Genomic DNA, 14,562 nt, shown 5'->3' with positions numbered 1-14,562 from the left:
CAGGGATGCATTTGTGATGCTTATCAAAGATGAAAAAAAAGATCTTGGTCCCACATTACTTGGTCTAGAATTTCTCAACCAATCTGGTTGGGCAAGAGAACGTGTATGGTGCGTGTTTATTTGTGGTTTGCCCTCATTGTACCGTGAACTTTGAGAGCAGGGACAATTTAGTTGCCCAAGCCTGTGCTGACCAATAAGGCATCCCCAGCGCCATGAGACTACGGAAATTTAGAGTCAAAAGATTCAGTTCCTTGGCTTCGCAGGTCTTATTTCCCGTGCTCTTGTAGCCAGCCAGTGGCTGACCCTCTCCACAGCACTTGGGTAGGACAGTTCCATTACAATACGTTCCATTGGACGGAAGGGCTGTTCAACCGCCTTGGATCATGTGTCTGAGCCCAGGCCTGACATTTGAAATGACAATTCGAGGTTACAGAGTTTTCTGTATCGCAGTGTCACAGATGCCATGTGTGCTGGCATGGGGCAAACCCACCCCAGCCTGAGTGGACTGAAGAGGAAGTTGCGTGGACACACACGGTCACCACCATAATCAAATTTATTATTCCAATGGCACTAATACAGCTGGAGGTGCTCATGGTGACACTGCACAATTATTTCCTGCCTTCTAGCTTCTGTCCGAAGAGAAATGTCTACCGCTTGTTCCCTCCCCCTTTCCGGGGGAAAATCCACTAGGGGCCATTTTACCCAAATAAACCTCTTAATGCATTTACTTAGAATTTTTTGACATGAATTTCCCTCTGAAATGGAAAAAAAAAAGTGTTGGGTTTCCCATCCCGCCTCCCCACCAGCCAAATAAGTCCCTGCGGCTAGGGCATATCTGTTGCCTCTGAAATCTTGAAATAAATATCGAAAGAGACGGCATCAAGTGGTCATGTTGAGCGATGGCACGGAGTGGCCCCAGAACCTGCCGGGAGCGCGGCACTAGGTCTGGACAGTCTCGAGGTGTCATGAGAATGTGTGGGCTTGCTGTTGTGGTCGATCGTGGGCTGGTGAGGGGCTGTGCCCGGGTGGCAGGCTGCAGGAAGGGCAGTCTACAATTTGTCCAGGAAGTTGTCCAGGGCAGGGATGCCTTCCTTCAGGCCTTTGCGCTTGCGCGTCTCAGCCACCACCTGGCTGGGGCGACTGGTGCTGTCGAAAGGGTCTCCAGGCAGGATCTGCCAGTGGTCAAACACGCACTGCGGGAAGGCCTGGCCACCCGTGTTGGACCTCAGGTCAGCGGTGAAGCCTGCAGGAAGGGGCAGGGACAGGGCTCACTGGGCAGCCCAGACGTGGTGCCTGCCAGCTCCCTGGCCAAGCCCGAGGTAGGGACACTTGGGGCACACATCAGAGATCACCGAGTCTAGACAACCCAGGTTGGGTCAGACATTAAACCCTTAAGCCTGCTCCTTCCCGGAGCCGCGCTCAAAGACCACTCCTTACTTCACAAGTGAGGCACTGCTGGCTGACCTGGGCCGCCATCTGCTTGTCCTCAGCATGAGGATGAGCTACATACACAGCTGCTTTGCTGGCCTTGACCTTAAGATCTCACTGAGTTACGCACCCGAGGACCTTCTGCACCCAATTCAGCGATTCATGGGGCCCACAGGAGTGGGCTACCTCCTCCTTCACAACTATGCTGTCCCCACCTCAAATTGACAGGGGGAGAGCACAGCAGTCTGCAGAGCACACGACGGCTCCCATCAGGCCCACTCTGGGTCTGTCCTGCACCAGGCTGGCTGTGGGCCAGTGGGTGTCTGAAGGCCACCCTAGGCGGGCACTTACCAAAGGATTCATTGACGGGCAGGTAAGCCTTCACAACAAACATGGGGGTGCCGGCCACCTGGGACTCCTCAAAGACATGGCCCCGCTTCCTGTTCAGGACACCATATATGCCACCGACCACTTGTTCTGGACACTGTCAAATGAAAGGCTATTAGCAACTATTGGACAGGACAGAATAGAGACAGACGGAGGACCAGGCCTCCCTACCTGAATCTCCACAAGGTAGATGGGCTCCATGAGCCGGGGCTGGGCGGTCAGCACGCTGGCATAGAGGCAGCGCCGGGCCGTGGGGATGATCTGGCCGCCCCCACGGTGGATCGCGTCAGCATGCAGTGTTACGTCGTGGACATCGAAGCGCACAGCCCGCATGTTCTCCTCACACAGTGCCCCCTGCAAAGAGAGGGGCCAAGCGCACCGTCAAGCTCCTACAGGGACCTCGCAGCCTCACCCTGCTGGGCCCCTCCAGGAGAAAGGTCCATTGGCTCTACCTCGCTAACATGGAACTGGACAGGTAACCCCGAGCTCTCCCACAGGGGTGCACAGGCATGGCCGGTGGGCCTGTGCCAGGACCCACCTCTTTCGTGGCCCACTGGAAGCCGGCCACCACGCTGTCCTTGATCTCGTTGAGGTACTGCACACCCTTGGTGATGTCCGTGAGGATGTTGGGCCCGGTGCCATCGGGCCCAAAGCACCAGATCTTGCGGGCCTCGGCCACGTCCCACTCATACTTCTCAGCCAGGTAACGGGCCCGCTGCTTGAGCTCCTGGCGGGAGGACACCTCGCCCTTGTCGATGTCCTCGGCCAGGCCGTCGGGGAAGGGCCGTGCCTTCATGTACAGTCGGTTGTGCTTGTTGGGGGACTTGGACAGGCAGAGCACGTTTGACTCCTCGCTGACTGTCTCTCGGTAGGAGACGACCGGGTCCGATTTCTGCAAAAGGAGCATGAGGGTCAGGCCTGCCCTCAGGAGGCAGTGACCGCACAGGAAAGGTGTCTCCTAATAAGGCTCAGGAAACAGCCTGGCAGTGGGCACTGGTTTGGTGGCACAGAACCATGCACACCTCACTTCTGAGTAAGTACAAGGTGTGCAGCTCTCCCCCTGTAGGAGGCTGCCCGTACCAAAATGACTGGCTATAAAAAGTACTTGTCTTACGAAATTCTACATGGTATTAACTGGAAAAAAGCAACGTGCAAAAGGTAGGCACTGGCCTGCTCCCATTTTAGTATTTATGCAAGATTTTTTACATGGGAGACGACGTGGAAAAGCAGATCATTACCTAACCAAAAAAAGAACAAACTTGGGGCAGCCGGATGGCTCAGGTGGTTAAAGCTCAAGTTCAGAACAGGGTTGCTAGTTCGATTCCCACATTGGCCAGTGAGCTAAGCCCTCCACAACTAGACTGAAGACAACGAGCTACTACCGCTGAGCTTCCGGAGGGGCGGCCGGATGGCTCAACTGGTTAGGGTAGGAGCTCAATGAGGGTGCCAAAAACAAAACCTCGTGTTTCTATGAGAAAAATAAAAACCTTATGGGGCTTAACAAGGAGAAAAGCACATAATAAAGCCCCAAAGATCTAAGACCATACAGATCTGAGCTCAGTTCTGTGAAACAGCAGAAAACAAAAGCCAGCACGCGGGCAGCAGGCCCTGAGGCTGGCTGCTAGTCTGAGCTCTTCACAAGCTCCAGTGTTTAGATGGGAAAGCAGGCTCCTCCCACTCCAACCTCCAAGCCTGAGGATAGGTGCACAGTGAAGTCACCTCAGCTGGCAGAGGGGGATGGGAGGAAGGAGGGGGTCCTCAGAGCCCAGGAAGGAGGAGGGGGTCCTCAGAGCCCTGCCTGGACCAGGCCCTGAGGTCTGGTCTCTATGCCGCCCTCCCTGTGCACTGGGGACAGAGGGCCTCACCTTGATGGGAATGCAGGCGTGGTCCTCCTCCAGGTCCTTCAGGCAGATCTCCAAGTGCAGCTCCCCAGCCCCGGCAATGATGTGCTCCCCCGACTCCTCAATGATGCACTGCAAAGGGGCGGCATGTTAGCCACTGGGGACCAAACCTGCTCAGGGAACTGCTCAGGGAACCGAGGGGATTTGGGGGTGGTACTGGGGAGCAGGCTCCAAGCTTCCCTCCAGCTGGAGGTCTGTAGGGAGTTGTCAGGGCCGATAGGAGGCAGCAAGGAGCCCCTTGACCCTTTGCTAGTTCTCAGCATTAACCTAAAGCCCTAGTCTACAACTGCCTGTAGAGATCCGAGGCCTGGATACACGGCAGCAGCTCTACCAGGGAAGGTGTGTATCCCACACACCTGACTTTCCAAACTGGCAAGCCTGCTTTTATGAGAAATCACCCCATCTTTTGAACTCAAGTACCAAGAAATGAGCCCACAGGGGTGGTGCCTCCTGCCAGGGTGCCTACCCACCTGCACCATGGGGTCCGACTTGGCCAGCCGCTTCAGACCCTCCACCAGCTTGGGCAGGTCGGCCGGATTCTTGGCCTCCACAGCGACCCTGACGACGGGGCTCACGCTGAACTTCATCACCCGCATGTTGTGGGCGTGCTCAAAGGTGGTGATGGTGCCAGTCTTCACCAGGAACTGGTCCACACCCACCAGTCCCACAATGTTCCCACAAGGCACGTCTTCGATGGGCTCCACGTAACGGCCCATCATCAGGATTGTTCTGGGAGAAACACAAAAGGCATCAATGCGCTCACATTACAGTGCCAGGTCCTCAAATAAAATAAGCCTCCTTCCTTCTAGAGCCTGTGGCCATCCCTCCTGCCTGGAGTGGCGGGGCCAAGCCCCCAAGGCCTCAAACCTTGGCTCTACTGTAACCCAGGTGACCTCAGTGACAACCCTGGCTACTATGGCTCAAGACAGAGCACCACTTGCTTTTCCTACACCACCCATGCAGCACTCCACACCTGACCCAGGGCTGTGGTGTGGGCACCCAATAGTCCCTGAACAGCTGGGACCCGGAGGAGCCAGAGGGAACGGGAGTTCCGTTTTCCCAAGACCCATGCCTAGAGTGGGGTTAGGGACTACCTGACTCATCTCTGGTGTCAGGAGCTATTCTCTGGGTACTTGACAATAAACAGTGCTGCCACCACCCTGAGATCACAAACATCTGCATCCAACTCAGAGCTGGGGCTTTAGCCCGAGCATCACTAGTGTGGGGGACCCTGCCCCCACTCCTTACTGGTGTGCCTCATCCAGAATAGCTCCTTACCTTGCCTAGTGAGTGGACACATCCTACCCGAGTTGTCAGGACAAAGAGGTGGCCAAAAGGCTCAGCACTATATCCTGGTAGCACTTCACATGCCACCCTGGATTCCAACCCCTCCTACTACAGGGAGGGAGGGAGGGCTGGGATCAGCCTTGGGTCACAGGTGACCAGCCAAGCACCTCACCTCTGGATGGGCTTCAGGTATAGGTCCTCCTTCTTCCCAGGTGTGTAGTTGGGCCCCATGATCCTGACCTTCAGGCCAGTGGATACCAGCCCTGAGAAGACCCGGCCGAAGGCGTAGAACCGACCTTTGTCAGAGGTCGGCACCATTTTGGAAATGTACATCATAAGGGGCCCTTTGGGATCACAGCTTTTAATGCCTGAGGGGAGAGAAGAATCCCCCAAAGGGGAAAGCGTGATGCCCTTGCAACTCAGCCTTCCAGAATCCTGCTCAGCAATAAGCAGCCTTCAACCACAGCCACTGGCTGCTCTGGGGCCCCCACCCAGCATCCAGGTGCGCCCCATGTACCCATGGCTGCCTCATCATCGGGGGGCCCCTCATACAGGAGCTCGCAGCGGTACTTCTGGGCTGTCACGGGGGAGGGCAGGTGGATGGTGATCATCTGCAGCAGGGCGTCCCCGGCGGGCAGCCAGCGACGCATCACAGCCTACAGGAGGGGACACGAGGTTCAGGACGGAGTCTGGGGAAGCCCACGACCCTCACCACGCCTGAGGTCTCCTGACTACCCCCCTTGGTGAGGGCACTAAAGCAGGCGCGGCTTCCAACAGCAGGGCCAGGGCCCCAAGCCTGCAGCCCTGACGGGGACTCGAGGAATGCTGTGAACTCACCTTCAGAAGTGGTTTGCCTTCCTTGTCTTTATCTTCACTGTCCAACTTGATGTCCAGCTTCTCAATCAGTTTTGCTGTCTCCTCTTTCTTGAAACTCATGATTGCGTCAAACACCTAACGTGGGGGAGAGGGGAAAGCGGGGCAAAGTGGGTTTGGGAATGTACTGGGTAGCCTGTAGCTGCTTCCTGCTGAGGAAACTAACGCCACTGACACAGAGGGGCAGGGCTGCAAAAATACTCGCCTTTCCACAGACCTCAGGCCGACTGAGCGTATCTTGGGGGAACCCTCCAGTATTCGGGAGACCCATCACCCCCATTGTGTGGTCCTGCTAGCTTGTCAAGGTGGAGCCCTGGGGGCCAATCTCTCACTGCGGTGTTGCCTCACCCTCCTGCTGGCAGCCGCCTTGAACCTGGCCCTGCACAGCTCCAATGCATCTTGCCACAGACCACAGTGAGTGAGATAATGGGTCTTCCAGGAGCCACAGGACCAAGGGCAGCCACAGGGATGTACATCCACCACGCATACGCAGCAACTCACCTTGAAGATGGGGTCCAGGATAAGCTGGCAGAATGTCCGCGGCAGCTTCTTGCCATCAGGACTAGTGGCGGACTTGCTGAATTTGCCGTTGGCTGGATCAAAATACCTGGCAAGAAAGGCCCAACCAGGTTAGGGGGGTCACGGGTGGAACCAAGTTGGGCAGGATCCCAAGTATGTGGTCCCAAGCCCCATCCCCACCACCAGATCCCTGCCCACCCTGCAGGTTTGTGGCAAAACGCCCCGTTCTCCCCCCACCGCACTCACCGGTCGCCCCACAGCTTCTTCATCATGTCCTCTACTTTCTTGGCCCGCTCAGCAGGCCCAAGCTGGCCCTCGCCCTTGGCTGCAAACTTGGCCACATACATCTCTGCAAACTGTTTAAGGGTGAAGGCCCAGCCGTGGAGACCAGAACCAAAGCCGACAGTGCCAAGGACAGGATCAATCTGAGAAGACAAAAAAAAAACCTGTGAATGGGGACAGATGAACAGAAACCACAGCTACCAAGTCCTTGGGCACCACAGGGCTCAGACATCAGATTTTCTTCAGTAGCCATCAGGTCAAAGTGAAGAAATTCTAGTCATCATGTACAGGGTGCCCAACTCTGCTTCCCTCCCCTCCACCAGTGAGGCAGGAAAGGTGAGCGGTAACCCCAAGGGCACTGCTCCACAAGCCTGTGCCAGCAGACAGGGTACCTCCACCCCCAGCCTCCCCAATTAATTGAGGCTCCTCCTTTGTCACCGCAACATTCCTAGAAACCCCACTAAGGCCCAGGGAGCCAGACTCACAACGATGGTTCCCCCAGACAGCCCCAGCGAGGGAGGTCACAGCGCTTCCAATCCGTGGGAAGAATGCAGCCCCCCAGTGGAGAGGATGTGGGTAATGCAGTGGGAGAGACAAGCTTGCCAAGGGACCCTGACTTTGGCAGGCAGGCCACCTACCATGATGTTGCCCATGGGGCCACTCTCGCCCTCCCCATAGGTGGAGATGATGACGTTGACATTCTCCACAATGCGCTGGAAGGTCTGGTAGAGCTCCTCGGGCTCCAGCTGCAGCTCCAGCAGAGCCCGGTCCATCTTGTTCATCATCAGCACAGGCTTGATGCGCTCGGCGATGGCCTGCCTCAGCACGGTCTCTGTCTGCACGCACACACCTAGGGACAGGCGAGGAACAGGGCGTCTCCGTCAGCCAAGGGGGGGACAGCCCCGGGTTCCAAGCCAGGAGGAAATGTGCCGCTTACCAGATACACAGTCCACTACCACCAAGGCACCATCGGTGACACGGAGGGCAGCTGTCACCTCTGAGGAGAAGTCCACATGCCCAGGGGAGTCGATGAGGTTGATAAGGAAACCGGAGCCATCCTTGCTTTGCTTGATGAAGTTCAAGTCATTCTCTGAGAGCTCGTAGAAGAGGGAGATGGCCCTAAGGAGATTGACACAGGTTGGCTGGATGGAAGGCGTTTCTCAGCCTAGCTCTCAACTGTCCTCCCCAGGATACCTAGGTTTAGCCTGAGGCTCCTGCCCAAAGCGAGTCAGGGCAGACGCCTTTAATCCCTCAGTGAGGCTGCGATGCAGTAAAAAGCCAAGGCCACAGCCGAGTGGACACTGCAGTGTCTTCTCCCACGGCATGCCTCATCTCTAGGAACAGACCTCTGATTTCCCAAGAACCATCCCACCCAGGGGACTCTGCCCACCTCCCGAATACCAACCGCAAAGACCAGCTCCTCAGGGTCCACCCAACCTGCCTCCCAGGCTCAACACACCTGATTCCAAATAGCAACTCATGACCAGGCAAGAGCCAGAATTCCTGAAGACGGCTTTACACCCTTCCCTCCCTCCCCAGCCCTACTGAGTCAGAGCATATGACCAAAGAGCTCACAAATTCCCAACAAAGATAGTTAGCGATTTCACTTTGCTTTGGTTTCTCACCCCACCGACATCTGGGATCAGGAAACTGTAGTGGGGCTGGGAGAACCATATGCAGGTTTAGTGGTAGCCTTAGATGCCAGTGGCATCCTCCCAGAGGCCTGGAAACACTGCCAAGAGCCCCTTTGCCCCAGGAAGGGGGAGTCGCTGGGTTAAGCCTAATACCTCCCATCACTGCCTCTCCCACTGGCTGCAGAGCTTTCTGTCTCACTAGGTTAAACCTTACTCTCTCTCAGTTCAAAAATCCAGCCCTAGAGCACCGACTGTATCCCAGAAGCCTCTCAGGAAACTGATGGTGCCTGCTGTCTCCCCCCCCAGCTCCAGGAGACGCCCCCCCCAGTGCAGAGGGCACCAGAGCTTGCTCACGTTGACTTGATGGTGATGCAGCGCTCCTGCTCATCCTTCCGGGTGTCAGTGAAGCGGGTCTCTCCAGCTCGAGCGGAGGCGATGATACCAGCCTTACACACCAGGGAGTCCGTCAGCGTGGACTTGCCATGGTCCACGTGGGCGATGACAGACATGTTCCGGATGTTGGCCTTCTTGTCCATGATGGCCCGGATCTGATCTACTGTGAAGTTCACCTGAGCCAGGGGGAGGGGGAGGCTCAGGCCGGTCCAGGATTCCAGGAACCCGGCTTGGCACCAGACGTCAATCAATAGACTGCCAGGCACACAGCCAGGGGTGGGCTAATCCTGGGCAGTCCCAACTCCCACCTAGAGCCCCCCCCTTTGCGGATACCCTTTTAGAAACGCCACTCGCCCTATCTTAAAAAACCCAGATTCTAGTTGTCATTTAGAAGTGACAACACAGAATTTAGGACTGGGGAGGGTGTCTCCGAGAATGACAACCAATTTCCTTTATTTTGGAGGTGTCATGGGTATCCAATTCAAAGATGTTACTGTAAATAACACTCCCCACACTCCAGACGGCCACTGGGATACCCCCCCACCCCGGCTTTTCCCTACGGAACAGCCTCTTTAAAACCCAAGGTCATCTCTCTGCCCGAAGGGTCAGACAGGGCTACCCACTTTATGAGATTCCTAAAAATGCTACAACCGGTCTGGTGGGGAGCTTGCGCACTACAAGCCTCCACACCTCGTGGTTCCAAAATCAGCGTTTCACTCATAATCGGGAGGTACATTAAAGACAAGAGACCAGGCCAAGGTTACACAGCGTTAGAAACAGGTGGGGATGCTTTCTGGGTCTGGTTTTCCTCATTTTGCTATTTCCCTGCCGCCCACGGCCCCCGACAGAAAATCGAACTCCCAGATCGCGGGTTACATAAGACAGCTCCCCGGCTCCCCGCTGCCATCGCGGCACCCGCCATTACAGCATCTGCCACATCATCATACCCCCCCCACCCCTCTTTCGCTCAAGCCAGGCTCCGGGTTCCGCGAGGTGGCGGCGCCCCCGGAAGCGGAGAAGGAGCTCGGCAGGGCTGCACGGCGCAGACATGGCGGCCGCCGCTTTCCCAGGCCCGCCAGCCTCGCCGCCATAGTTCCTCCCTGATCAGGTGGCCCCAACACTCCAGGTTCCGCAGCGCCGGCCGCGCAGAGGCCCCGCTACCGTTCCAGGCAGCCAGTCGGACGATGTTGCTCACCATGGTGGCGGATGGCGATGGATTCTCCCAGGCAGATCCGAGCGAAGCAGGTCGCGCCGAGGATGGCGGCGACGAGGGCGGAAGAGATCGCTGACGTCAACACCCGACTTTTTATAGGGCGACGCCGGTTGGGCGGATCAGCTGACCCAGATGCGTAGGTGGGGCCAAGCAACACCGCGCGCAGGCGCGTGGACGCGCTCTCTCCGTTAACCCATTAGGTGCCGGTGCAACTGCTCTAGGATATAGGTTCTGCGCCTGATTTTCCGGGGGCGTTGGTCAGTCCGGAGATGGGTGCACGCCTCCGAGATTCAATACTCGGGTGCACAAACCGAGGAGCGCCGTTTTAACCGAGAATATTAATCGTAGCAACTATATTAGTTGGAAGAATGCCATACACCTCCATTAAAAGAACATTACAATGTGGAGTGTACCAATTTTCTGGGTTTGCTATTATGACGATACCACTGGGAGAAGCCGGGGGAAGAGTACTCGGGGTCTCTCTATACTATTTTTGAAACTACCTGTCTACAATTACTCCAAATAAAAAGCGTTTTTAAAAGCAGGTATTCATCACTTATTTCCACAAAGACAAATTGAGCGTCCACTGTGTACCAGGATATTGGCGCATACATACCTCTGTTGTAGGTGGATATATCAGTGAACAAAACATCTTAGTAGTTCCGCCACTTTACGTGTTCTTACACTAGTTACTTGGATTTACCTGTGCCTCAGTTTCCTCATCTGCACAATGCGGATACAGTAATCAGTACTACTTCACTCGGGGAGACTAAAATTAAATCCATATAAAGGGATTAGTGCCATGCCTGATACAGTGCTCAATACAGCTATTTTAATTATCATTGCTATTAATAAGACATTTATTTCACAGGTTGGTTTACCATGTCTCAGGCACCGGGCTAAGCGCTTCTTTTCCGGCGCGACCTCACTTTCTATTTCATTTCCTCCCCAGGAGGAGGCGCAGGAAGACTATTTTGCATTTGTGTCCTAATCTGACCCTAAGAAACAGTTGTAGTTCAGATCTTTGGCTCCAGGGAACAAATTGGTGTTCAATTCAGTTAACTTTATTCTTTATAAAGAGCCCAGCTCAACCCCTGGTAGGCGCTCCTTAAGTATTTCTTACATTAATTAATGATATTCTCATTATCTCAAGTGAACCCCCTTGGGTGAATCTTACCCCAAATTCACTCTATCAAAGGGAGAGGAATTGCAGTACTTTTCCTGACCTGGGAAAAGTGAACACCTGCAACATACGATGTAAACTTGAGTATGGACCCTAAAATAAACCAGTGCATTCCTTCCACTCCCCCACCCTCCACAAATGCTTTGCGCATTTTGTAAAGTGCTGTGCCAGCCCTGATTTCGTTTAATCAGATTGCTATCACCATCCCGCGTTTAAACCAGGGGGAATCCAAAACAGGCAGGAGCTGCTCAATAAACATCTATTTTTTGAGGCTCAGAGACGCAGAGGCATTGACAGGCAGCAGATGTCAGTTCCACAGGCTCAATGAGGGGGGGGAACGGTCTTCAAACACCTAAACCTGTGTTAATTTTACAAGGCAAGCACATGCGCCATTTGAAAGAGGAGTTTTCAGCAGATCAGTATCCAGTTTTCCATTCTTAATAAATTTTCCTTTAATCTTAATTTTTAAAAAGTCTCTGAGTGCACTGAGCACCTACTGTGTGCTGGGCTCCGTACTGAGCACATCACAGCACTTCCTTGCAAAGGCGGGTATTTCAGAGAAGAAAATCAAAGGCTTCCATTAAGAATAGGTTGAATTTGCTTTCAAGTGAATAGATTGCTTATTCAGAAAATTTAATTTAGTGTAAGTTGAAGAAGCGGGAAAAAGTTTAAGGGGAATAGGGAAATTTAAGTCCTGCGCGCCCTCCTTCCCCTTCCCCTTCATGGAGAGGTGTTCAGCCCCACAGCTGAAGGGATGTGGCAGGTGTTGCCTGGGAATCTCTCCCCATCGCCATCCCCAGACCTACATTTATCAGAAGCCTGAGGAAGGAGCGGGGCTTCAGCCCAGAGCAAAAGCACACACAGCTAGGTTGAGGGTCTGCAGTAATAAATACAAGCAGGGGGAAAACACCGGGAAGAACCAAGAGAAAAAAGTGACCTCTGCAGGGAGGCGCCGCTGCGCATGCGCCCGCTGCGGGCGCAGGAGGGCGCAGAAACGGCCATAGCGGCCCCTGCTGACATACAGCCGCCACTGCAGCCCCTTGGATCTGCCTTTTGATGATTTTTTTTTTTTTTAAAGATTTTATTGGGGAAGGGGAACAGGACTTCACTGGGGAACAGTGTGTACTTCCAGGATTTTTTCCAAGTCAAGTTTTTGTTCTTTCAATGTTCGTTGTGGAAGGCGCAGCTCAGCTCCAGATCCAGTTGCCGTTGTTAGTTGCAGGGGGCGCAGCCCACCATCCCTTGCAGGAGTCGAGGAATCCAACGGGCAACCTTGTTGATGATTCTTGAGTGCTTTTTAGAAGCCGCCAAATGCTCTAAATCAATTAAGTCACTTAATCCTTCCTACACCGTTGGCTTTGGGTGGGCTTGTTTATGCAGGAGCAAACTCAGGCTCAGAGAAGTTAAGTGATTTACCCAAGGTCACCCAGCTAATAAGAGGTGGAAACCAGTGACTCAAAAAGGCCTGGTTTAGAGGTATATACATACAATGGAATGTTATTGAGTTTTAAAAAGTAAGGAAAGTCTGACACATTATAACAGGGAAGAACCTGGACATTGTGCTCAGTGAAATAAGCCAGTCACAGGAGGACGGATATTATATGATTCCACTTAGAGGTCCCTAGAAGAGTCAAATTCAGAGACAAAGTAGAATGGTGGGAGTCGGGGGTGGGGCAATGGAAAATTAGTCTTTAATGGGGACAAAGTTTCAGTTTGGAAAGATGAGAAAGTTCTGAAGATGAATAGTGGACATGGTTGCACAAAAATGTACTTAACACACTAAAATGTGAATGTACTTAACACACTAAAACTGTACACTTAAAAATGGAAAAGTTTATGTTATATATATCTTACCACAATTTTAAAAAGATATGGTTTAATCGAGGAGCAACTCTGCCCCGCTATTTCCTAGGTGTATTTCTGATTTGGTTGACCCAAGCCAGACATCCTGAGTTTAAATTCTAGTTCTGCCCTCACTGGCTGTGTGACTTTGGGCAAGTTATATAACATTTCTGAGCCTCAGATTCTATATGTAAAATGTAAAAGAGAAAATCACTGGCCCAAAATGACGTCACTCATGCTAAAAGCCCATGATACCAAACCTAAATTTAACACTTGATCTGAGTTTCAACCTCTCCCAGAAATGTAATCCTAACCAACCAGTCTGGAATATTTTGGTCAAGCACCAGTAAGGTAATCTGTCATATGGGCCCTCTCCATCCCTCATAGAAAGAAGAAACAATCTGTGGTTTAAAAAAAAAGAATGCTTTCCCTTCTGTTCCCAAAAGCAAAGATATCCCAGGCCAAAAATAATCCTCTTTTCTTCGGTCAATATCCCTTGCTCCACCCTTCTTATAAAAACCTTCCATTTTGTACATCCCCCTCAAAACTCTCTTCTTGCTCGATGGGATTCTACGTGATTCATGAATCACTTGATAAAGCCAATTAGATCTTCAAATTTACTCAGTTGAACTTTTTTAACAAAAATATTGAATATTTTCCCCTATGTATAAGGAAGCATATGAGTAGAGCCCGAATGAGATGAACCCGATACATCCTGCTGTAAGCCTTGCCCTACATCACTGGATCACAGCTGGGAGCAATTCTGCCCCCAGGGGACACTGGGTGATGTCGGGGGAAATCTGTGGTTGCCACCACCGGGGTGTTCCTGGCATGGAGTGGGTAGAGACCAGGGACGCTGCTCAGCACCCCATGGTGCCCAGAACCCCCCCCCCCGAAAGAATGATCCTGCCCTGAATGTCCACAGTGCTGAGGTTGAGAAAAACCCCATAGGTGATTCTCTTTAAAAATAATATGCTCTAAACTTTTAGAGTTCGGACGGTATTCATTCATCCCACACATATTTAGTGAGCACCGCCTGTCTTCCAGACATTGACTGAGGTGCTGGGGACACAGGACAAGCATCTCTCTCCTGGTGGGGCAGACAATAAGGAACTGAGTAAAATACACATGGTATGTCAGATGGTGAGGAGTGCCCCCATAAATAGCATTACGGGGATGAGACTACTGGGGTCAGACGGTAGTACATTTTATACATGTATAAGGAGATATCAGAGCAGAGACTTGAAGCTGGCCAGGGAGGAGCAATGTGGGCGTCCAGGGCAAGGGCATTCCAGGTGTGAGGGACAGCATGGCATAGGGCCATGCCTGGAATGTTAGAGGAACAGGAAGGAAGCCCCTGTGGTTGCAATAGAGTGTTGGGGGTGGGCGGCGGGGAGAGACGGGGACAGGTCTTGCAGGACCCTATGTGCCTCGGGGAGGACTTGGGCTTTTACCCAGAGGGAGGTGGGTGCTCTGGAGGGTTGTGGGCAGAGGGACGGGATCCGACTCAGGTGCTCACAGGCGCCCTCTGGTGGCCATTTATAGGAGGACAGCCGTAGGGGGCAAGTGCAGAGGGGACTGTGCTAGTCCAGGCAGGAGAGATGATGGGGGCTGGACGCA

At 53.3% G+C, this 14,562-nt stretch overlaps 1 protein-coding gene and 1 non-coding gene across 2 annotated transcripts; both read right to left on the bottom strand.

Annotated features, from left to right (window-relative positions):
• Positions 1-535: 535 nt before the first annotated feature.
• EEF2 (eukaryotic translation elongation factor 2) lies at positions 536-10,049 on the bottom strand. Its single transcript, XM_033134306.1, has 15 exons — positions 9,900-10,049; positions 8,666-8,880; positions 7,615-7,796; positions 7,316-7,527; positions 6,642-6,820; positions 6,378-6,483; positions 5,841-5,954; positions 5,521-5,659; positions 5,176-5,371; positions 4,187-4,445; positions 3,681-3,788; positions 2,354-2,707; positions 1,987-2,169; positions 1,780-1,912; positions 536-1,243 (listed from the first exon to the last, which is right to left on the bottom strand). Exons 1-15 carry the CDS (start codon positions 9,900-9,902, stop codon positions 1,050-1,052), a joined length of 2,577 nt encoding a protein of 858 aa, XP_032990197.1. The 5' UTR covers positions 9,903-10,049; the 3' UTR covers positions 536-1,049.
• Positions 6,900-6,965, bottom strand: LOC117038610 (small nucleolar RNA SNORD37). Its single transcript, XR_004425700.1, has one exon. It is a non-coding gene; the product is annotated as a small nucleolar RNA SNORD37 (small nucleolar RNA).
• Positions 10,050-14,562: the final 4,513 nt, after the last annotated feature.

This window comes from Rhinolophus ferrumequinum, chromosome 18 (genome assembly GCF_004115265.2).
Source record: "Rhinolophus ferrumequinum isolate MPI-CBG mRhiFer1 chromosome 18, mRhiFer1_v1.p, whole genome shotgun sequence".
Classification (NCBI taxonomy): Eukaryota; Metazoa; Chordata; class Mammalia; order Chiroptera; family Rhinolophidae; genus Rhinolophus; species Rhinolophus ferrumequinum.
Note: the sequence above shows the minus strand (reverse complement) of the source record. Positions and strands in the feature narration are given on the sequence as shown.

Coding starts and splice junctions, on each gene's coding strand:
- EEF2 (XM_033134306.1), bottom strand. Junction 7,528..7,614: donor GGTAGTGGACTGTGTATCTG/GTAAGCGGCACA, acceptor GCCTGTCCCTAG/GTGTGTGCGTGCAGACAGAG. Junction 5,660..5,840: donor AAGGCAAACCACTTCTGAAG/GTGAGTTCACAG, acceptor CCCCTCCTGTAG/GCTGTGATGCGTCGCTGGCT.